The following is a 22,750-nucleotide window of genomic DNA, read 5'->3' on the forward strand; positions in this document are numbered from 1 at the left end:
ACGGGTGTTGGGCCCACTTTCATTTGCCCTTAGCCCCTCTGGAGCTATCCCCCCTCCCCTAGCAGGTGCTGAGACGTGTGCCTACCCACTCCCAGCTGGCTAGCATGCCTTGCCCTGGCTGCCTCAGAATGGATTCCCCTCCCCCCCCGCTGATGCATTGCTTTGTGGGAGCAGCCATCCCTCACTACGCACACATGCTGCTCCCATTGCCGTGCCATGCAGGCACCATGCCAAACTGCCCAGATTCCAGGGTGACAGACACTGCATAGGCAGCCTGTGACATTGGCCTGGGGTTTGCTGGACTCCTGTGCCAGGCCAGGTTGAAGCAGTGGGGACAAAGGGGGCAAACGCCCCAGGTCTGGTGCTTCAAAAGGGCCCAGCACTTCCACCACTATTGCTGATACTGCAGCAATGGCAGCAGCTAGAACCCCCGGCCCTTTACATCACGCTGGAGTACCACGCAGTGCACTCCAGGCAGCACCAGAGGCTGTGGGGGGCACGTCATAGTCCAAGTGGCACTAAGGGCGGGCTGCCCAGCCCCAGAGGCCCCGCCCCTTCTGGGGGCACAGGCCCCTCGCACACATTGCCTAGGGCTCAGCCAGGCTGTCAGCCCCACAGGGTTGGAGTGAGGACAGCAGTGACCCAGAGCAAGGGGAAGGCTGGGACATCAGAAAAGAACTGAAGCAGGCATAGAGCTTGGCCACCTGCTGTCGACTTATCCATTGCTCCCAGCCTTGGTGCCACAAGCTGGCCTGCACCAGCTGCCTGGAGGGAGCTGACTAGCCACTCGTCCGTGAGAGGAGAGGGGACAGGAAAGGTTATGGAGGAAGATAGAGGTGGGTAGGGGAGACAGGAGCCATCTACTCCTACCTGGCCTCAATCACATGGCAGTGCAGAATCCTCCTCTGCGGCGCCTCTCGCACCTTCAGCTCCAGGCAAATCTCGCCCTGCACCTCTTCATTGGGCTCCACACGGGTCAGGTTGATCCAGTTGTCAATCCCTGCAATGACAGGGGAGTCCATGTGGCTCCCTTGACCTGCCCATTTCGGGCAGCCATGCTGGCCATGTGTGACGTCTGTGCAGCCTCCCGCTACATGCCCTGGCACAGGCCTGAGAGGTGTTACGCACCGCATGGCCAGCCCCAAACAGGCACAACATCACAAGTCAGCCACCCACCTCCTCAAACCATGAGATTGCCTTAAAATCAGGAGCACTACAAACTATTGCAATACAACACCAGGGTTCTCTTCCCTCACCTTTCAGGGCCTTCCCCCACAACAGCCCGCTTCTCTTTTGGAAAGACAAGCTGAGATTCTCTCCTAGCCAGGGGCCCAAGCGACTCACAATAACACCCTGAGAGTCAGCAACACTGAGGGGTGGAGAGAACACAGGCTGCCAGATAACCTGACTTCTCCGTCTGCGCAGACCCTGCTATTCTGTGGGGCCTCACCAGGGGCGGGGTGTGCTGATCTCTGAGCATGCTGGGACCCGCTCGCCAGGAGGCTAAGATTCAGAGCCAGGCCTTGTGGAATGGCCCATAAAGAGCCAGCTTGGTGTCTGCTGCCCTGCATGGCCACTGTGAGCCAGTCACTGTCTTCATAAGGCACTTTTCCAGCCCAAGGCTCCCTCCACTGCCCCATCACCTACCGCGCGGGTGAGATGAAATCCATTCTCTACTGAGAGAGATTTTGCCAATGACATCATCATGCCTGCAAGGAAAGAGCCAGATGTGGGCAAAGAGCACCTAGAATTAACTGCCCTGCATGGTCAAGGGGCAGGTTATCCAGGCGGGCTCCCGCACATCACCCCAGCTGCTCAGGGCAAGTTTCATTCCTTTGTGCTTTGTTCTGCCCAGCTCCAAAGCAACTAACTGTCTCACGGCTCTCCCGCAGGAGTGGCTGGAGGGAGCCCCTCCATCTCTGATGGGGGAAACAGGAGGGGTAGCTGTGAGGGGATCACGGACAGCAAATGCTCTATTCCTGTTGCTTGTTTGCTGCTGAGTCAGCACGACGGGCAGAGGTGCCAGCGAAAGGCACCAGAGCTCAGGCCAATCCATTGCTCCAAGCAGAGCCCGGCTCAGTAAGCCCCCCGGCACTTCATTAGTGTGCTGAGCCCAGCTACACCCACAAGTAGCAGCCCCCTCTCACCCGATGGTGTCCTCATCCAGCACGTAGAAGGCGAGACTGTGGAAGCCCATGGGCAGGTGCAGGGTGTATTCCTCCCCCCAGAAGGGATTCAGATTCTTCCACACGGTAGCAGTCCTGCAAGCAGAGTCCGGGGCAGAGGGGGTCAGTGCCAGCAGCTGCGACCATGCCCCTGAGCCATGCCAGCATTGTGGGCCATGGTGCGATGGAGGAGGTCACAGCTGTGGACCCTGCTGTCACTATGAGAACTACAGGCTCAGTCCCTATCCTCTGGGGGATGGGGTCAGGACTAGGTTTACTCCAGCTGCCTTAACCCAGGAGAGGCAGGAGCTCAGGGACTGGGAGAGATGCCATCTGGACCTCACAGCTCCAAGAATCCAGAGCATGTGCCACACACACAGACCTCGCCGAACGCACAAGGGTCCACACCCGTGCTCCCTGCAAGCTCTGCACTAGTGCAGCCACTCAGAAGTTAATATGCTGCCCGCCTGATTAGCAGAGCGCCCACAGCTAGGTTTTTAGTGTCTACTGGTGGTGCGCCCTCGCCCATGTCTCTGTGCACACAAGAAAATGCATTCAGCCAATGGATGGAAAGGGTTAGAGGAAACACAGGCATGCACCTCCCTGCCAGTGGCATGCAGTGGCCACGGATGCACTGGTGCAAAGAACTACGCATGCATGCATGCAGGGCCAAAGGGACGTAAATCCATGCCTGCAGAGACAGTTGCGTGAGTGGAGACCAGCACTTTGCTCTGTACATCGGTCTCTATTACACCACGCTCCAACAACAGTGCAAATATGGCATATTTACTCATCCCGTCCCCAGGGCGCCCAGCTGGGCACACTCACCTGGCTACCACTTCGTTGTCTACTTTGACAATGCAGTAGGGGTCACTGGTGCCAGACCTGGGGAGGGACACCAAGTAAGCAGGCACACTGGTATTAAGCAGGGCATTGGTATCTGGGCAAAGGACTGCAGCCTTGCAGGGTCACTGGGCTGAGCACTGTTTGTGGAGCATTTAAAGAAGGCAGCGAGGCGCAGTGCGCGGCTCTAATTGGGAACTGGCCTGTAGAAACAGCACCCTGTAGAAAGCAAAGGGCATGGCACAGGCAGCCAGAGGCCCTGCCTTGGGGAAGAGCGGGGGGACCAGCAAGATCCCCAGGGACCAGACTGAAGTGTGGGTAGCACTCCCAAAGGAACAGCAGGGTTCGACCAGCCGGTGCTCTGGCCCTGTAAGTACTGAAGATCTGCGGGGTTCCTGAGAAGCAATGTATTACATCAACACAGCTCCCCATTTCCCCCAAGCCCCCTTTAGCCCCCCTCCATGCGCTGCATGGCCCAGCTGCCCCTGCTTTGTCTCTTCCCATTCTTTGGTGCCAGGCCCACCAGGCATAGGAGCACTGCCCTCCCCCTGGGGCCTCCATGAAGTGCTGCCAAGGGTCACTACTTCTGCCACCACTGCCAGAATCCTGGGGCAGGCCCATGCAAGCCAACGAGCCAGCTAACTGGCAGGTTTCTCTGAAGGCTCGCTCACTGCTGTCTGGATCACAAAGAACTACAATTCAAAGTGATCTTGACAAACTGGAGAACTGAGCTATGGACAACAAAACGATGAATGTCAGGTGCTGCACTCAGGACAAAACGCAAATGTAGAAATGCAGACTAGGGGGCAGCAGGCTTGGCAGCAGCCTGGCTGACAAGGGTCCGGGAGCCTCCGCGTGTCTCTGCAATGCCAGGCTGCTGAAAAAAAAATCAAAATGCAATGTTAGGTTGTGTTAACAGAGACATCTTGTGCGAGTCACGGGAGGAGACAGTCCCTTCCAGTTAGGCCTCAGCTGCTGTACTGTGTCCATTTTGGTGATCAGGAACCAGAGGCGAGTGGCACAGATGATCGAGGGATGGAACGCAGCCACATGAGCAAAGGCTGGAGGAAGTGGGTGTGGTCAGTTTAGAAAAGAGGCGATTGAGAGGGACAAAGTGGCATCTTCAAATACTTGAATGGCTGCCCTAAAAGGGCAACAGAGGGCAGGAGACATGGCAACGGGTTGAAAGCACAGCAGAGCAGAGTTAGATGGAAGCTCTGGAAAAGCTTCCTCGCTGTAAGCAGAGTGGGACAATGGAACAGATGCCGAGGGGGAGGGTGTCAAGAAGAGGCTGGATGGCATCTGTCTAGGGTCCTTCAGATGCAGCTCCCACTTCTTGGCAGGGGGTTAATCTAGTCCTTGTGTTTCCTCCCAGCCCCACGAGTCTAGGATTCTATTCTAAGGAGAAGTGGCTCTTTAGGAGGCATCTGAACAGAGCCCACAGGAGTTGGGAATCTGGGGGTGGACTAGGGCAGCACAGAAGGGGCCAAGGCTTCCCTGGGGAAGGGTGCCAAAGGAATATTTCATTCACCAGCTTCACGATCCCTGGGAGTGAGTAGTAGGCTGGTCTCCCAGGAGTAATATGCATCTGCCCTGTTGTATTCATAACACGCATCCCAAGGCTGGAGGGCAGTGCAAGATCCATGCTTTTAGGCAGAGATGGTGGGTACAAAGTTCACAGGGGCAGTTGAAAATGGCACAAAATGCAATCAGGAGCCCTTGGAATTATGTGGAAAAAACTGCTTCATGGGGGCAGTGATCCTGCATCAGGATGCACTATGATCCATTTCCAGAATGCCTACTAGGGAAGAGTGATGATTTGCGCAGTGGGATAGCTACCCGTGGTACACTGCTCTCTCCACTGGTGCTAGGGCACCAACATTGAACAGACTCCACCAACACCAGTGATGGGTGAACTTGCACAAGTATTGTAATTACAGCAGTTTATGATCACTGATGTAACTGACATCTATTTAACTCTGTAGCGTAGGCATGTGTGATGTAGTGGGGCCCTGGATCCACGCTGGTTGGGCAGTCATTGGTTGCTGTGTTGTGCTGTGTGACCCCTACTGCCCTTTGCTGGTGTGTAGAGACTCTGTGTGCGTCTGTGTGCAGTGCCCAGCAGGGTATGGTCCCTGAGGGTGAGCAATGGCCCAGCCGCCTGACACCTAGGCTAGGTAGAAGCTATCTGAACAAATCAAGGGGCATGGCTGCCTGGGGGCTAAGGACCAGCTGCTGGGAGTTGAGTCAGTCTGGGCTGGGCTGGGGGAAGGGGGAATGTTTTTAGACCAAAGAAGGGGGTGAAGCCCCTTCCCCCCAGAAGCACTAAGGCTCTGCCCTGGCTCCTATGTCTACCTTCTTTTCTGCTGGCTGGCGGAGTCACATCTGGCTGCGGAGGAGGGTGCAGGGCCAAGGGCTCCCCGACGTGCTGTCACAGCATGGCCTTAGTTTCTTAGGGTTTGTCTAGACTTAAAATGCTACAGCAGCAACAGGATGCTCCACTTGGTGTGGATAATTCACACCCCCAAGACAAGCTAAGTCAATGGAAGAATTCTTCCATCTGCACAGGGACTTAGGTTGGCTTAACTATCTGCTCAGCAGTGTTCCCTGTAAGCTGAGCATTTTGGTGGCCACCCAGGAGAGATTTAGGTGCTGCCCAGCTGATTACCAGAGTGCCCACAGCAGGCGGCATATGTTTCTATTGGTGGTGCACATCTGCACATGCCTCTGTGCACATAACATTCATTCTGTACACATACCGAAAAATTAGAGGGAACACTGCCACTCATGGGAGTGAATTTTTCATAGCCCTGAGTGACACAGCTTCTAGTGTAGACCAGGCTTTAGCAAACTGTAAGAGCAAATAGTCTTCCCCCACATCCTGCCGGGCAGATTGTGATCTTCATGTAAATATCAGTGTTTTCTTTGCTGTGTCGGAGCTCAGAGAAAATGGATTCCTCTCCCCAAGCCTCTAAGGGTACGTCTACACTGCAACACTATTTCAAAATAACTAGCGCTATTCCAAAAGAACTTGGTCCGTGTCTACACAGCAGGCAGTTATTTCGAAATAGTGTCAAATACTGTCAAGCTGGAGGACTTGTTACTCCTTAACCCTCATTGTACGAGGAGTAAGGGAAGTCAGAGGAAGAGTGCCCTATTTCGAAATAAGTGCTGAGGAAACACTCCCATATATTTCAAAGTAAGCTATTTCAAAATAACATACGCAATTGAGGTAGCTCAATTTGCATAGCTTCTTTCAAGTTAAACCCTGCTGTGTAGATGCACCCTAAAAGGTCCAAGATCTCCTGCACAATGCGTGCTGGTGCTCTTTTGTGCCCCTGGAAACTGGAGCTCATAGGACTTGAAGTCATGGAAGTCATGGCCATGTGTGCTGCTCAGGAGTGCTGCTTGCTCTGAGGTGTGATCGCAGCACTGGCCACATGGGAAATGAAATTCGAACTTTCCCAGGGCTTTTCTTATTCACCTGGAAAGAAGTAAAGGCGCAGGTTCTGGCCAGAGTAGTCAGTGCAGGGCACTGTGGGATGCCTCCCGGAGGCCAAGAGCCTCAACTTTCACAACACTGTATCTACACTACTGTAAATTCAACCATGCAAAGTCAAAATTCCATGCAGTGTGCAGCGGCAGTCAAAAAAGCAAATGGGATGTTAGGAATCATTAAAACAGGCAGTTCCCAACCTTTTCCAGATTGGGACCCATTTTGACAATTCAGGAAGACCTGGTGACCCAGGGCAATTCAAAAATGTATGAATGGCTCCTTAAGAGCCACCTGGGGAGACACCTGGCGACCCTTTTGAAATGTAATGGCGACCCAGATTTGGGTCCCAATCCGTAGCTTGGGAAACCCTGAGATAGAGAATAAGATGGGGAATATCTTATTGCCTCTATATAAAACCATGGTACGTCCACATCTTCAATACTGCGTACAGATGTGGTCGCCTCATCTCAACAAAGATCTACTGGCACTGGGAAAAGGTTCAGCAAAGGGCAACAAAAGTTATCAGGGGTTTGGAATGGGCCCATATGAAGAGAGGTTAAAAAGACGTGGACTTTTCAGCTTAGAAAAGAGGAGACTAAGGGGGGATATGATAGGGGTCTATAAAATCATGAGTGGTGTGAAAAAAGTGAATAAGGAAAAGTTATTTACTTATTCCCACAATATAAAAACTAAGGGTCACCAAATGAAATTAACAGGCAGCAGGTTTAAAACAAACAAAAGGAAGATTTTCTTCACTCAGTGCACAGTCAACCTGTGGAACTCCTTGCCAGAGGATGTGGTGAAGACTAGGACTTTACCAGGGTTCAAAAAAGAACTAGATAGATTCATGGAGGTTGGGTCCATCAATGCCTGTTAGCCAGGATGGGTAGGAATGGTGTCCCTAGCCTCTGTTTGTCTAGAAATGGATGACAGGGGAGGGATCACATGATGATGACTTGTTATATTCCCTCCCTCTGGGACATCTGGTATTGGCCACTGTGGGAAGACAGGACACTGGGCTACATGGACCTCTGGTCTGACCCATTCTGGCTGTTCCCACGTTCTTATGTTGTCAAGAAAAGCAGGAGTACTCAGATAGACTTCGGTAGCCCTTAGGTTCGATGGAACCGGCTTGGTAGTGTGGGCACATCATTTAGAAAAACAATCAACTATGTGCAGCTAAGTTCAATCTAAACTAACATGGACCAGGCCTAAGGAACCTCCCATTGTCCTTCCTGAGACACTCCCAGCTACTGCTTCAGAAACAGGACAGACCATGTGGGGAGTTAGCACAAAACCCAGCTGCAGAAACAGCTTGGTAGCACTGGACGTTGGCTTGGACGCCGGCCCACCCCCAGCCAGCACTCAGTGGTCCGGCAAGCCCTGGATGCTGGCTTGGACACTGTCCTCCCCCCAGCTGTCACTGACCCCCAAGCCCTGGACACTGGCTTGGACACTGTCCCCCCACCCTCCAGCAGTCAGTGGTCCGGCAAGCCCTGGACGCTGGCTTGGACACTGTCCTCCCCCCAGCAGTCACTGACCCCCAAGCCCTGGACACTGGCTTGGACACTGTCCTACCCCCAGCAGTCACTGACCCCCAAGCCCTGGACGCTGGCTTGGACACTGTCCCCCCCAGCAGTCAGTGACCCCCAAGCCCTGGACACTGGCTTGGACACTGTCCCCCCACCCTCCAGCAGTCAGTGACCCTCAAGCCCTGGACGCTGGCTTGGACACTGTCCTCCCCCCAGCAGTCAGTGACCCCCAAGCCCTGGACACTGGCTTGGACACTGTCCCCCCACCCTCCAGCAGTCAGTGGTCCGGCAAGCCCTGGACGCTGGCTTGGACACTGTCCTCCCCCCAGCAGTCAGTGACCCTCAAGCCCTGGACACTGGCTTGGACACTGTCCTCCCCCCAGCAGTCAGTGACCCCCAAGCCCTGGACACTGGCTTGGACACTGTCCTACCCCCAGCAGTCAGTGACCCCCAAGCCCTGGACACTGGCTTGGACACTGTCCTACCCCCAGCAGTCAGTGACCCCCAAGCCCTGGACACTGGCTTGGACACTGTCCTCCCCCCAGCAGTCAGTGACCCTCAAGCCCTGGACACTGGCTTGGACACTGTCCTCTCCCCAGCAGTCAGTGACCCTCAAGCCCTGGACACTGGCTTGGACACTGTCCTCCCCCCAGCAGTCAGTGACCCTCAAGCCCTGGACACTGGCTTGGACACTGTCCTCCCCCCAGCAGTCAGTGACCCTCAAGCCCTGGACACTGGCTTGGACACTGTCCCCCCCAGCAGTCAGTGACCCTCAAGCCCTGGACACTGGCTTGGACACTGTCCTACCCCCAGCAGTCAGTGACCCTCAAGCCCTGGACACTGGCTTGGACACTGTCCCCCCAGCAGTCAGTGACCCTCAAGCCCTGGACACTGGCTTGGACACTGTCCTCCCCCCAGCAGTCAGTGACCCCCAAGCCCTGGACACTGGCTTGGACACTGTCCCCCCAGCAGTCAGTGACCCCCAAGCCCTGGACGCTGGCTTGGACACTGTCCTCCCCCCAGCAGTCAGTGACCCCCAAGCCCTGGACACTGGCTTGGACACTGTCCCCCCCAGCACTCAGTGACCCTCAAGCCCTGGACACTGGCTTGGACACTGTCCCCCCCAGCAGTCAGTGACCCCCAAGCCCTGGACACTGGCTTGGACACTGTCCCCCCCAGCACTCAGTGACCCTCAAGCCCTGGACACTGGCTTGGACACTGTCCCCCCCAGCAGTCAGTGACCCTCAAGCCCTGGACACTGGCTTGGACACTGTCCCCCCCAGCTGTCAGTGACCCTCAAGCCCTGGACGCTGGCTTGGACACTGTCCTCCCCCCAGCAGTCAGTGACCCCCAAGCCCTGGACACTGGCTTGGACACTGTCCCCCCCAGCAGTCAGTGACCCCCAAGCCCTGGACACTGGCTTGGACACTGTCCCCCCCAGCACTCAGTGACCCTCAAGCCCTGGACACTGGCTTGGACACTGTCCCCCCCAGCTGTCAGTGACCCCCAAGCCCTGGACACTGGCTTGGACACTGTCCTCCCCCCAGCAGTCAGTGACCCCCAAGCCCTGGACACTGGCTTGGACACTGTCCTACCCCCAGCAGTCAGTGACCCTCAAGCCCTGGACACTGGCTTGGACACTGTCCCCCCCAGCAGTCAGTGACCCTCAAGCCCTGGACACTGGCTTGGACACTGTCCCCCCAGCAGTCAGTGACCCCCAAGCCCTGGACACTGGCTTGGACACTGTCCTCCCCCCAGCAGTCAGTGACCCCCAAGTCCTGGACACTGGCTTGGACACTGTCCTACCCCCAGCAGTCAGTGACCCCCAAGTCCTGGACACTGGCTTGGACACTGTCCCCCCAGCAGTCAGTGACCCCCAAACCCTGGACACTGGCTTGGACACTGTCCTACCCCCAGCAGTCAGTGACCCCCAAACCCTGGACACTGTCCCCCCAGCAGTCAGTGACCCCCAAGCCCTGGACGCTGGCTTGGACACTGTCCTACCCCCAGCAGTCAGTGACCCCCAAACCCTGGACACTGTCCCCCCAGCAGTCAGTGACCCCCAAGCCCTGGACACTGGCTTGGACACTGTCCCCCCAGCAGTCAGTGACCCCCAAACCCTGGACACTGGCTTGGACACTGTCCCCCCAGCAGTCAGTGACCCCCAAACCCTGGACACTGGCTTGGACACTGTCCCCCCCAGCAGTCAGTGACCCTCAAGCCCTGGACACTGGCTTGGACACTGTCCTACCCCCAGCAGTCAGTGACCCCCAAGCCCTGGACACTGGCTTGGACACTGTCCTCCCCCCAGCAGTCAGTGACCCTCAAGCCCTGGACACTGGCTTGGACACTGTCCCCCCAGCAGTCAGTGACCCTCAAGCCCTGGACACTGGCTTGGACACTGTCCTCCCAGCAGTCAGTGACCCTCAAGCCCTGGACACTGGCTTGGACACTGTCCTACCCCCAGCACTCAGTGACCCTCAAGCCCTGGACGCTGGCTTGGACACTGTCCTCCCCCCAGCAGTCAGTGACCCCCAAGTCCTGGACACTGGCTTGGACACTGTCCTACCCCCAGCAGTCAGTGACCCCCAAGCCCTGGACACTGGCTTGGACACTGTCCCCCCCAGCAGTCAGTGACCCCCAAGCCCTGGACACTGGCTTGGACACTGTCCCCCCCAGCAGTCAGTGACCCCCAAGCCCTGGACACTGGCTTGGACACTGTCCCCCCCAGCAGTCAGTGACCCCCAAGCCCTGGACACTGGCTTGGACACTGTCCTCCCCCCAGCAGTCAGTGACCCTCAAGCCCTGGACACTGGCTTGGACACTGTCCCCCCAGCAGTCAGTGACCCCCAAGCCCTGGACACTGGCTTGGACACTGTCCCCCCAGCAGTCAGTGACCCTCAAGCCCTGGACACTGGCTTGGACACTGTCCCCCCAGCAGTCAGTGACCCTCAAGCCCTGGACGCTGGCTTGGACACTGTCCCCCCAGCAGTCAGTGACCCCCAAGCCCTGGACACTGGCTTGGACACTGTCCTACCCCCAGCAGTCAGTGACCCCCAAGCCCTGGACGCTGGCTTGGACACTGTCCCCCCAGCAGTCAGTGACCCCCAAGCCCTGGACACTGGCTTGGACACTGTCCTACCCCCAGCAGTCAGTGACCCCCAAGCCCTGGACACTGGCTTGGACACTGTCCCCCCAGCAGTCAGTGACCCCCAAACCCTGGACACTGGCTTGGACACTGTCCCCCCAGCAGTCAGTGACCCCCAAGCCCTGGACACTGGCTTGGACACTGTCCTACCCCCAGCAGTCAGTGACCCCCAAGTCCTGGACACTGGCTTGGACACTGTCCCCCCCAGCAGTCAGTGACCCTCAAGCCCTGGACACTGGCTTGGACACTGTCCTCCCCCCAGCAGTCAGTGACCCTCAAGCCCTGGACACTGGCTTGGACACTGTCCTACCCCCAGCAGTCAGTGACCCCCAAGCCCTGGACACTGGCTTGGACACTGTCCTCCCCCCAGCAGTCAGTGACCCTCAAGCCCTGGACACTGGCTTGGACACTGTCCTCCCAGCAGTCAGTGACCCTCAAGCCCTGGACACTGGCTTGGACACTGTCCCCCCAGCAGTCAGTGACCCCCAAGCCCTGGACACTGGCTTGGACACTGTCCCCCCAGCAGTCAGTGACCCTCAAGCCCTGGACACTGGCTTGGACACTGTCCCCCCAGCAGTCAGTGACCCCCAAGCCCTGGACACTGGCTTGGACACTGTTCCCCCAGCAGTCAGTGACCCCCAAACCCTGGACACTGGCTTGGACACTGTCCCCCCAGCAGTCAGTGACCCCCAAGCCCTGGACACTGGCTTGGACACTGTCCTACCCCCAGCAGTCAGTGACCCCCAAGTCCTGGACACTGGCTTGGACACTGTCCTCCCCCCAGCAGTCAGTGACCCCCAAGTCCTGGACACTGGCTTGGACACTGTCCTACCCCCAGCAGTCAGTGACCCCCAAGTCCTGGACACTGGCTTGGACACTGTCCCCCCAGCAGTCAGTGACCCCCAAACCCTGGACACTGGCTTGGACACTGTCCTACCCCCAGCAGTCAGTGACCCCCAAACCCTGGACACTGTCCCCCCAGCAGTCAGTGACCCCCAAGCCCTGGACGCTGGCTTGGACACTGTCCTACCCCCAGCAGTCAGTGACCCCCAAACCCTGGACACTGGCTTGGACACTGTCCCCCCAGCAATCAGTGACCCTCAAGCCCTGGACACTGGCTTGGACACTGTCCTCCCCCCAGCAGTCAGTGACCCTCAAGCCCTGGACACTGGCTTGGACACTGTCCTACCCCCAGCAGTCAGTGACCCCCAAGCCCTGGACACTGGCTTGGACACTGTCCCCCCAGCAGTCAGTGACCCTCAAGCCCTGGACACTGGCTTGGACACTGTCCTCCCCCCAGCAGTCAGTGACCCTCAAGCCCTGGACACTGGCTTGGACACTGTCCTACCCCCAGCAGTCAGTGACCCCCAAGCCCTGGACACTGGCTTGGACACTGTCCTACCCCCAGCAGTCAGTGACCCTCAAGCTCTGGACACTGGCTTGGACACTGTCCCCCCAGCAGTCAGTGACCCTCAAGCCCTGGACACTGGCTTGGACACTGTCCCCCCAGCAGTCAGTGACCCTCAAGCCCTGGACACTGGCTTGGACACTGTCCCCCCAGCAGTCAGTGACCCCCAAACCCTGGACACTGGCTTGGACACTGTCCTACCCCCAGCAGTCAGTGACCACCAAACCCTGGACACTGTCCCCCCAGCAGTCAGTGACCCTCAAGCCCTGGACACTGGCTTGGACACTGTCCCCCCAGCAGTCAGTGACCCTCAAGCCCTGGACACTGGCTTGGACACTGTCCCCCCAGCAGTCAGTGACCCCCAAACCCTGGACACTGGCTTGGACACTGTCCTACCCCCAGCAGTCAGTGACCACCAAACCCTGGACACTGTCCCCCCAGCAGTCAGTGACCCTCAAGCTCTGGACACTGGCTTGGACACTGTCCCCCCAGCAGTCAGTGACCCCCAAACCCTGGACACTGGCTTGGACACTGTCCTACCCCCAGCAGTCAGTGACCCCCAAGCCCTGGACACTGGCTTGGACACTGTCCCCCCCAGCAGTCAGTGACCCCCAAACCCTGGACACTGGCTTGGACACTGTCCCCCCAGCAGTCAGTGACCCCCAAACCCTGGACACTGGCTTGGACACTGTCCCCCCAGCAGTCAGTGACCCCCAAACCCTGGACACTGGCTTGGACACTGTCCCCCCAGCAGTCAGTGACCCCCAAACCCTGGACACTGGCTTGGACACTGTCCCCCCAGCAGTCAGTGACCCCCAAACCCTGGACACTGGCTTGGACACTGTCCCCCCAGGAGTCAGTGACCCCCAAACCCTGGACACTGGCTTGGACACTGTCCCCCCAGCAGTCAGTGACCCCCAAACCCTGGACACTGGCTTGGACACTGTCCTACCCCCAGCAGTCAGTGACCCCCAAGCCCTGGACACTGGCTTGGACACTGTCCCCCCAGCAGTCAGTGACCCTCAAGCCCTGGACACTGGCTTGGACACTGTCCCCCCAGCAGTCAGTGACCCCCAAGCCCTGGACGCTGGCTTGGACACTGTCCTACCCCCAGCAGTCAGTGACCCCCAAACCCTGGACACTGGCTTGGACACTGTCCCCCCAGCAGTCAGTGACCCTCAAGCCCTGGACACTGGCTTGGACACTGTCCCCCCAGCAGTCAGTGATCCCCAAGCCCTGGACACTGGCTTGGACACTGTCCCCCCAGCAGTCAGTGACCCTCAAGCCCTGGACACTGGCTTGGACACTGTCCCCCCAGCAGTCAGTGACCCCCAAACCCTGGACACTGGCTTGGACACTGTCCCCCCAGCAGTCAGTGACCCCCAAACCCTGGACACTGGCTTGGACACTGTCCTACCCCCAGCAGTCAGTGACCCCCAAGCCCTGGACACTGGCTTGGACACTGTCCCCCCAGCAGTCAGTGACCCCCAAGCCCTGGACGCTGGCTTGGACACTGTCCCCCCAGCAGTCAGTGACCCCCAAGCCCTGGACGCTGGCTTGGACACTGTCCTACCCCCAGCAGTCAGTGACCCCCAAACCCTGGACACTGGCTTGGACACTGTCCCCCCAGCAGTCAGTGACCCTCAAGCCCTGGACACTGGCTTGGACACTGTCCCCCCAGCAGTCAGTGACCCCCAAGCCCTGGACGCTGGCTTGGACACTGTCCTACCCCCAGCAGTCAGTGACCCCCAAACCCTGGACACTGGCTTGGACACTGTCCCCCCAGCAGTCAGTGACCCTCAAGCCCTGGACACTGGCTTGGACACTGTCCCCCCAGCAGTCAGTGACCCTCAAGCCCTGGACACTGGCTTGGACACTGTCCCCCCAGCAGTCAGTGACCCCCAAGCCCTGGACACTGTCCCCCCAGCAGTCAGTGACCCCCAAGCCCTGGACACTGGCTTGGACACTGTCCCCCCAGCAGTCAGTGACCCCCAAGCCTTGGACACTGGCTTGGACACTGTCCTACCCCCAGCAGTCAGTGACCCTCAAGCCCTGGACACTGGCTTGGACACTGTCCCCCCAGCAGTCAGTGACCCCCAAGCCTTGGACACTGGCTTGGACACTGTCCTCCCCCCAGCAGTCAGTGACCCTCAAGCCCTGGACACTGGCTTGGACACTGTCCCCCCAGCAATCAGTGACCCCCAAGCCCTGGACACTGGCTTGGACACTGTCCTACCCCCAGCAGTCAGTGACCCTCAAGCCCTGGACACTGGCTTGGACACTGTCCCCCCAGCAGTCAGTGACCCCCAAGCCTTGGACACTGGCTTGGACACTGTCCTACCCCCAGCAGTCAGTGACCCTCAAGCCCTGGACACTGGCTTGGACACTGTCCCCCCAGCAGTCAGTGACCCCCAAGCCCTGGACACTGGCTTGGACACTGTCCCCCCAGCAGTCAGTGACCCCCAAGCCCTGGACACTGGCTTGGACACTGTCCTACCCCCAGCAGTCAGTGACCCCCAAGCCCTGGACACTGGCTTGGACACTGTCCCCCCAGCAGTCAGTGACCCCCAAGCCCTGGACACTGTCCCCCCAGCAGTCAGTGACCCCCAAACCCTGGACACTGTCCCCCCAGCAGTCAGTGACCCCCAAGCCCTGGACGCTGGCTTGGACACTGTCCCCCCAGCAGTCAGTGACCCCCAAACCCTGGACACTGTCCCCCCAGCAGTCAGTGACCCCCAAGCCCTGGACACTGGCTTGGACACTGTCCTACCCCCAGCAGTCAGTGACCCCCAAACCCTGGACACTGGCTTGGACACTGTCCTACCCCCAGCAGTCAGTGACCCTCAAGCCCTGGACACTGGCTTGGACACTGTCCCCCCAGCAGTCAGTGACCCCCAAGCCCTGGACACTGGCTTGGACACTGTCCCCCCAGCAGTCAGTGACCCCCAAGCCCTGGACACTGGCTTGGACACTGTCCCCCCAGCAGTCAGTGACCCCCAAGCCCTGGACACTGGCTTGGACACTGTCCTACCCCCAGCAGTCAGTGACCCCCAAGCCCTGGACACTGGCTTGGACACTGTCCTACCCCCAGCAGTCAGTGACCCCCAAGCCCTGGACACTGGCTTGGACACTGTCCCCCCAGCAGTCAGTGACCCTCAAGCCCTGGACACTGGCTTGGACACTGTCCCCCCAGCAGTCAGTGACCCTCAAGCCCTGGACACTGGCTTGGACACTGTCCCCCCCAGCAGTCAGTGACCCCCAAGCCTTGGACACTGGCTTGGACACTGTCCTACCCCCAGCAGTCAGTGACCCTCAAGCCCTGGACACTGGCTTGGACACTGTCCTCCCCCCAGCAGTCAGTGACCCCCAAGCCCTGGACACTGGCTTGGACACTGTCCCCCCAGCAGTCAGTGACCCCCAAGCCTTGGACACTGGCTTGGACACTGTCCTACCCCCAGCAGTCAGTGACCCTCAAGCCCTGGACACTGGCTTGGACACTGTCCTACCCCCAGCAGTCAGTGACCCCCAAGCCCTGGACACTGGCTTGGACACTGTCCTACCCCCAGCAGTCAGTGACCCCCAAGCCCTGGACACTGGCTTGGACACTGTCCCCCCAGCAGTCAGTGACCCCCAAGCCCTGGACACTGTCCCCCCAGCAGTCAGTGACCCCCAAACCCTGGACACTGTCCCCCCAGCAGTCAGTGACCCCCAAGCCCTGGACGCTGGCTTGGACACTGTCCTACCCCCAGCAGTCAGTGACCCCCAAACCCTGGACACTGGCTTGGACACTGTCCTACCCCCAGCAGTCAGTGACCCTCAAGCCCTGGACACTGGCTTGGACACTGTCCCCCCAGCAGTCAGTGACCCCCAAGCCCTGGACACTGGCTTGGACACTGTCCCCCCAGCAGTCAGTGACCCCCAAGCCCTGGACACTGGCTTGGACACTGTCCTACCCCCAGCAGTCAGTGACCCCCAAGCCCTGGACACTGGCTTGGACACTGTCCTCCCCCCAGCAGTCAGTGACCCCCAAGCCCTGGACACTGGCTTGGACACTGTCCCCCCAGCAGTCAGTGACCCCCAAGCCCTGGACACTGGCTTGGACACTGTCCCCCCAGCAGTCAGTGACCCTCAAGCCCTGGACACTGGCTTGGACACTGTCCCCCCAGCAGTCAGTGACCCCCAAGCCTTGGACACTGGCTTGGACACTGTCCTACCCCCAGCAGTCAGTGACCCTCAAGCCCTGGACACTGGCTTGGACACTGTCCTCCCCCCAGCAGTCAGTGACCCCCAAGCCCTGGACACTGGCTTGGACACTGTCCCCCCAGCAGTCAGTGACCCCCAAGCCCTGGACGCTGGCTTGGACACTGTCCCCCCCAGCAGTCAGTGACCCCCAAGCCCTGGACACTGGCTTGGACACTGTCCCCCCAGCAGTCAGTGACCCCCAAACCCTGGACGCTGGCTTGGACACTGTCCCCCCAGCAGTCAGTGACCCCCAAACCCTGGACGCTGGCTTGGACACTGTCCCCCCAGCAGTCAGTGACCCCCAAACCCTGGACGCTGGCTTGGACACTGTCCCCCCAGCAGTCAGTGACCCCCAAGCCCTGGACGCTGGCTTGGACACTGTCCCCCCAGCAGTCAGTGACCCCCAAGCCCTGGACGCTGGCTTGGACACTGTCCTCCCCCCAGCAGTCAGTGACCCTCAAGCCCTGGACACTGGCTTGGACACTGTCCCCCCAGCAGTCAGTGACCCCCAAACCCTGGACACTGGCTTGGACACTGTCCCCCCAGCAGTCAGTGACCCCCAAGCCCTGGACACTGGCCTGGACACTGTCCCCCCAGCAGTCAGTGACCCTCAAGCCCTGGACACTGGCCTGGACACTGTCCCCCCAGCAGTCAGTGACCCCCAAGCCCTGGACACTGTCCCCCCAGCAGTCAGTGACCCCCAAGCCCTGGACACTGTCCCCCCAGCAGTCAGTGACCCCCAAGCCCTGGACACTGTCCCCCCAGCAGCCAGTGACCCCCAAGCCCTGGACACTGTCCCCCCAGCAGTCAGTGACCCCCAAGCCCTGGACACTGTCCCCCCAGCAGTCAGTGACCCCCAAGCCCTGGACACTGTCCCCCCAGCAGTCAGTGACCCCCAAGCCCTGGACACTGGCTTGGACACTGTCCCCACAGCAGTCAGTGACCCCCAAGCCCTGGACACTGGCCTGGACACTGTCCCCCCAGCAGTCAGTGACCCCCAAGCCCTGGACACTGGCTTGGACACTGTCCCCACAGCAGTCAGTGACCCCCAAGCCCTGGACACTGGCTTGGACACTGTCCCCACAGCAGTCAGTGACCCCCAAGCCCTGGACACTGGCTTGGACACTGTCCCCCCAGCAGTCAGTGACCCCCAAGCCCTGGACACTGGCTTGGACACTGTCCCCCCAGCAGTCAGTGACCCCCAAGCCCTGGACACTGTCCCCCCAGCAGTCAGTGACCCCCAAGCCCTGGACACTGGCTTGGACACTGTCCTACCCCCAGCAGTCAGTGACCCCCAAGCCCTGGACACTGGCCTGGACACTGTCCCCCCAGCAGTCAGTGACCCCCAAGCCCTGGACACTGGCTTGGACACTGTCCCCCCAGCAGTCAGTGACCCTCAAGCCCTGGACACTGGCTTGGACACTGTCCCCCCAGCAGTCAGTGACCCCCAAGCCTTGGACACTGGCTTGGACACTGTCCTACCCCCAGCAGTCAGTGACCCTCAAGCCCTGGACACTGGCTTGGACACTGTCCTCCCCCCAGCAGTCAGTGACCCCCAAGCCCTGGACACTGGCTTGGACACTGTCCCCCCAGCAGTCAGTGACCCCCAAGCCCTGGACGCTGGCTTGGACACTGTCCCCCCCAGCAGTCAGTGACCCCCAAGCCCTGGACACTGGCTTGGACACTGTCCCCCCAGCAGTCAGTGACCCCCAAACCCTGGACGCTGGCTTGGACACTGTCCCCCCAGCAGTCAGTGACCCCCAAACCCTGGACGCTGGCTTGGACACTGTCCCCCCAGCAGTCAGTGACCCCCAAACCCTGGACGCTGGCTTGGACACTGTCCCCCCAGCAGTCAGTGACCCCCAAGCCCTGGACGCTGGCTTGGACACTGTCCCCCCAGCAGTCAGTGACCCCCAAGCCCTGGACGCTGGCTTGGACACTGTCCTCCCCCCAGCAGTCAGTGACCCTCAAGCCCTGGACACTGGCTTGGACACTGTCCCCCCAGCAGTCAGTGACCCCCAAACCCTGGACACTGGCTTGGACACTGTCCCCCCAGCAGTCAGTGACCCCCAAGCCCTGGACACTGGCCTGGACACTGTCCCCCCAGCAGTCAGTGACCCTCAAGCCCTGGACACTGGCCTGGACACTGTCCCCCCAGCAGTCAGTGACCCCCAAGCCCTGGACACTGTCCCCCCAGCAGTCAGTGACCCCCAAGCCCTGGACACTGTCCCCCCAGCAGTCAGTGACCCCCAAGCCCTGGACACTGTCCCCCCAGCAGCCAGTGACCCCCAAGCCCTGGACACTGTCCCCCCAGCAGTCAGTGACCCCCAAGCCCTGGACACTGTCCCCCCAGCAGTCAGTGACCCCCAAGCCCTGGACACTGTCCCCCCAGCAGTCAGTGACCCCCAAGCCCTGGACACTGGCTTGGACACTGTCCCCACAGCAGTCAGTGACCCCCAAGCCCTGGACACTGGCCTGGACACTGTCCCCCCAGCAGTCAGTGACCCCCAAGCCCTGGACACTGGCTTGGACACTGTCCCCACAGCAGTCAGTGACCCCCAAGCCCTGGACACTGGCTTGGACACTGTCCCCACAGCAGTCAGTGACCCCCAAGCCCTGGACACTGGCTTGGACACTGTCCCCCCAGCAGTCAGTGACCCCCAAGCCCTGGACACTGGCTTGGACACTGTCCCCCCAGCAGTCAGTGACCCCCAAGCCCTGGACACTGTCCCCCCAGCAGTCAGTGACCCCCAAGCCCTGGACACTGGCTTGGACACTGTCCTACCCCCAGCAGTCAGTGACCCCCAAGCCCTGGACACTGGCCTGGACACTGTCCCCCCAGCAGTCAGTGACCCCCAAGCCCTGGACACTGGCCTGGACACTGTCCCCCCAGCAGTCAGTGACCCCCAAGCCCTGGACACTGGCTTGGACACTGTCCTACCCCCAGCAGTCAGTGACCCCCAAACCCTGGACACTGGCTTGGACACTGTCCTACCCCCAGCAGTCAGTGACCCCCAAACCCTGGACACTGGCTTGGACACTGTCCTCCCCCCAGCAGTCAGTGACCCTCAAGCCCTGGACACTGGCTTGGACACTGTCCCCCCAGCAGTCAGTGACCCCCAAGCCCTGGACACTGTCCCCCCAGCAGTCAGTGATCCCCAAGCCCTGGACACTGGCCTGGACACTGTCCCCCCCAGCAGTCAGTGACCCTCAAGCCCTGGACACTGGCTTGGACACTGTCCCCCCCAGCAGTCAGTGACCCCCAAGCCCTGGACACTGTCCCCCCCAGCAGTCAGTGATCCCCAAGCCCTGGACACTGGCTTGGACACTGTCCCCCCAGCAGTCAGTGACCCCCAAGCCCTGGACACTGTCGCCCCCAGCAGTCAGTGATCCCCAAGCCCTGGACACTGGCTTGGACACTGTCCCCCCAGCAGTCAGTGACCCCCAAGCCCTGGACACTGTCGCCCCCAGCAGTCAGTGACCCCCAAGCCCTGGACACTGGCCTGGACACTGTCCCCCCCAGCAGTCAGTGACCCCCAAGCCCTGGACACTGTCCCCCCCAGCAGTCAGTGATCCCCAAGCCCTGGACACTGGCTTGGACACTGTCCCCCCAGCAGTCAGTGACCCTCAAGCCCTGGACACTGGCTTGGACACTGTCCCCCCAGCAGTCAGTGACCCTCAAGCCCTGGACACTGGCCTGGACACTGTCCCCCCCAGCAGTCAGTGACCCCCAAGCCCTGGACACTGTCCCCCCAGCAGTCAGTGATCCCCAAGCCCTGGACACTGTCCCCCCAGCAGTCAGTGACCCCCAAGCCCTGGACACTGTCCCCGCAGCAGTCAGTGACCCCCAAGCCCTGGACACTGTCCCCCCAGCAGTCAGTGACCCCCACGCCCTGGACACTGTCCCCGCAGCAGTCAGTGACCCCCAAGCCCTGGACACTGTCCCCCGCAGCAGTCAGTGACCCCCACGCCCTGGACACTGTCCCCGCAGCAGTCAGTGGTCCGAGAAGCCTGGGGACCTGATTTACACCAGCGGGGCTGCCCCACGTCTCTGCCCCAGCAAGCTGGAGGTTTCGTGGCGAAAGCCAGGCCCCAGGCGTTTCTCCGCGGGGTGACAGGAGGAGCTGGGTAGTGGAAAGCGCCAGGCTGAGTGCTCCAGGGTCTCCAGTGCCTCGGACCCGGTGTTCGGCACCGCCTCTCTGCCCGCCCGCCCCGTGGGTAGTTGTCGCTTGCAGCCGCCCTAGGGCACAGCCACCAGCAGACTGACCCAGCAGCTCCTGTGACTAGAGCCCCGGAGTCCCAAAGCCCGGCTCTTACCCCAGATGGATGCAGCCTGGGAGCCCCGCGCTGGGCAGCCTGTGGAGCAGCACCAGGCAGCCTGCTCCCTCCCCGGCCCGGCCCCGGAGCAGGGATACCAGGGCCTGCAGCTCGGGGGTCCGGTGGCACCGAGCTGGGATTTCCCTTGCTCCGAACGAAACTCCGGCAGCAGCGCCTGCCTCAGGGTGGGCCAAGCTGGCTCTGCTCGGGCGCAGCCTGCAGGGCACCGGGACTCGGACGGGGGTCGGGGGTCGGCCTGCAGCTCGGGACCTGGGGCTGGCTCCAAGCGCGGGACAGCGCAGCGCAGCAGCGCTCAGGCTGGGCAGGTGCCCGGCTCCTCCAGCCTGGACGGGCCGGTCTGCTTCCTGGGGCAGGGGCTGGAGGGGCCGCCGAGGCCAGAGTGCGGGAAGGGGGAGCCGGAGACCCATGCGCGGCTCTCCCCGGCTGGGAGCCCGGAGCGCGCCTGGTTCCCGCGGGCGGAGCGAGCTGCGTGGGAACGGAGCCCGGCAGCAGCGACTTTCCGCGCGGGGCGGGGGCAGCCCCCGGCCAAGCTCGGGGCGCACGGCGCTGGGGCGGGGCGGGGGCAGCCCCCGGCCAAGCTCGCGGCGCACGGCGCTGGGGCGGGGCGGGGCGGGGGCAGCCCCCGGCCAAGCTCGGGGCGCACGGCGCTGGGGCGGGCGGGGCGGGGGCAGCCCCTGGCCAAGCTCGGGGCGCACGGCGCTGGGGCGGGCGGGGCGGGGGCAGCCCCTGGCCAAGCTCGGGGCGCACGGCGCTGGGGCGGGCGGGGCGGGGGCAGCCCCCGGCCAAGCTCGGGGCGCACGGCGCTGGGGCGGGCGGGGCGGGGGCAGCCCCTGGCCAAGCTCGGGGCGCACGGCGCTGGGGCGGGCGGGGCGGGGGCAGCCCCTGGCCAAGCTCGGGGCGCACGGCGCTGGGGCGGGCGGGCGGGGGCAGCCCCCGGCCAAGCTCGGGGCGCACGGCGCTGGGGCGGGGCGGGGAGGGGGCAGCCCCTGGCCAAGCTCGGGGCGCACGGCGCTGGGGCGGGCGGGCGGGGCGGGGGCAGCCCCTGGCCAAGCTCGGGGCGCACGGCGCTGGGGCGGGGCGGGGCGGGGGCAGCCCCTGGCCAAGCTCGGGGCGCACGGCGCTGGGGCGGGCGGGGCGGGGGCAGCCCCCGGCCAAGCTCGGGGCGCACGGCGCTGGGGCGGGGCGGGCGGGGGCCGACTCACACATCCTTGGCGGGCAGGCTCCGTCCTTCCACCACCCTGAAGTGCAGCGACGTGTTCCGGGCCATCCCAGCCGAAGGGCCGCCCGGCCCCCGCGACCATCGGCTCCTGCCCGGCCCGGGCTCGGCCGCAGCCGCTTCCGAACCCGCGCAGCCCGCGCAGGAGCCGGTCTTGCCGCCAGGGGCAGCCCCGGTCGCGGTGTCACGCTCCCTTCCCGCTCCCAGGCTGCGCGAGTCTGGCCAGCCGGGCGCGCAGCGCGGGGAGCCGGCAGCGACAGGTGCCCGCGAGCACTGCCCCGCGCCTCGCCTCGCCTCGCCTCGCCTCGCCGCGCCGCGCCCGCAGAGCGGAGCGCCCCCGCCTCCTAGCGGCAGCGAGGGGA

The 22,750-nt window shown here is 61.5% G+C and overlaps 1 protein-coding gene across 1 annotated transcript in view; it reads right to left on the reverse strand.

Moving 5' to 3' along the window:
* RASAL1 (RAS protein activator like 1) overlaps positions 1–22,688 on the reverse strand; it is a 63,180-nt gene extending 40,492 nt beyond the window's left edge. Inside the window, 5 exon segments of the mRNA XM_075897922.1 lie at positions 871–1,000; positions 1,648–1,709; positions 2,148–2,261; positions 2,994–3,050; positions 22,375–22,688. Of these exon segments, the coding sequence (XP_075754037.1) occupies positions 871–1,000; positions 1,648–1,709; positions 2,148–2,261; positions 2,994–3,050; positions 22,375–22,439 (428 nt within the window). The 5' untranslated portion in view covers positions 22,440–22,688.
* Positions 22,689–22,750: the final 62 nt, after the last annotated feature.

Source organism: Pelodiscus sinensis, chromosome 15 (assembly GCF_049634645.1).
Source record: "Pelodiscus sinensis isolate JC-2024 chromosome 15, ASM4963464v1, whole genome shotgun sequence".
Classification (NCBI taxonomy): domain Eukaryota; kingdom Metazoa; phylum Chordata; order Testudines; family Trionychidae; genus Pelodiscus; species Pelodiscus sinensis.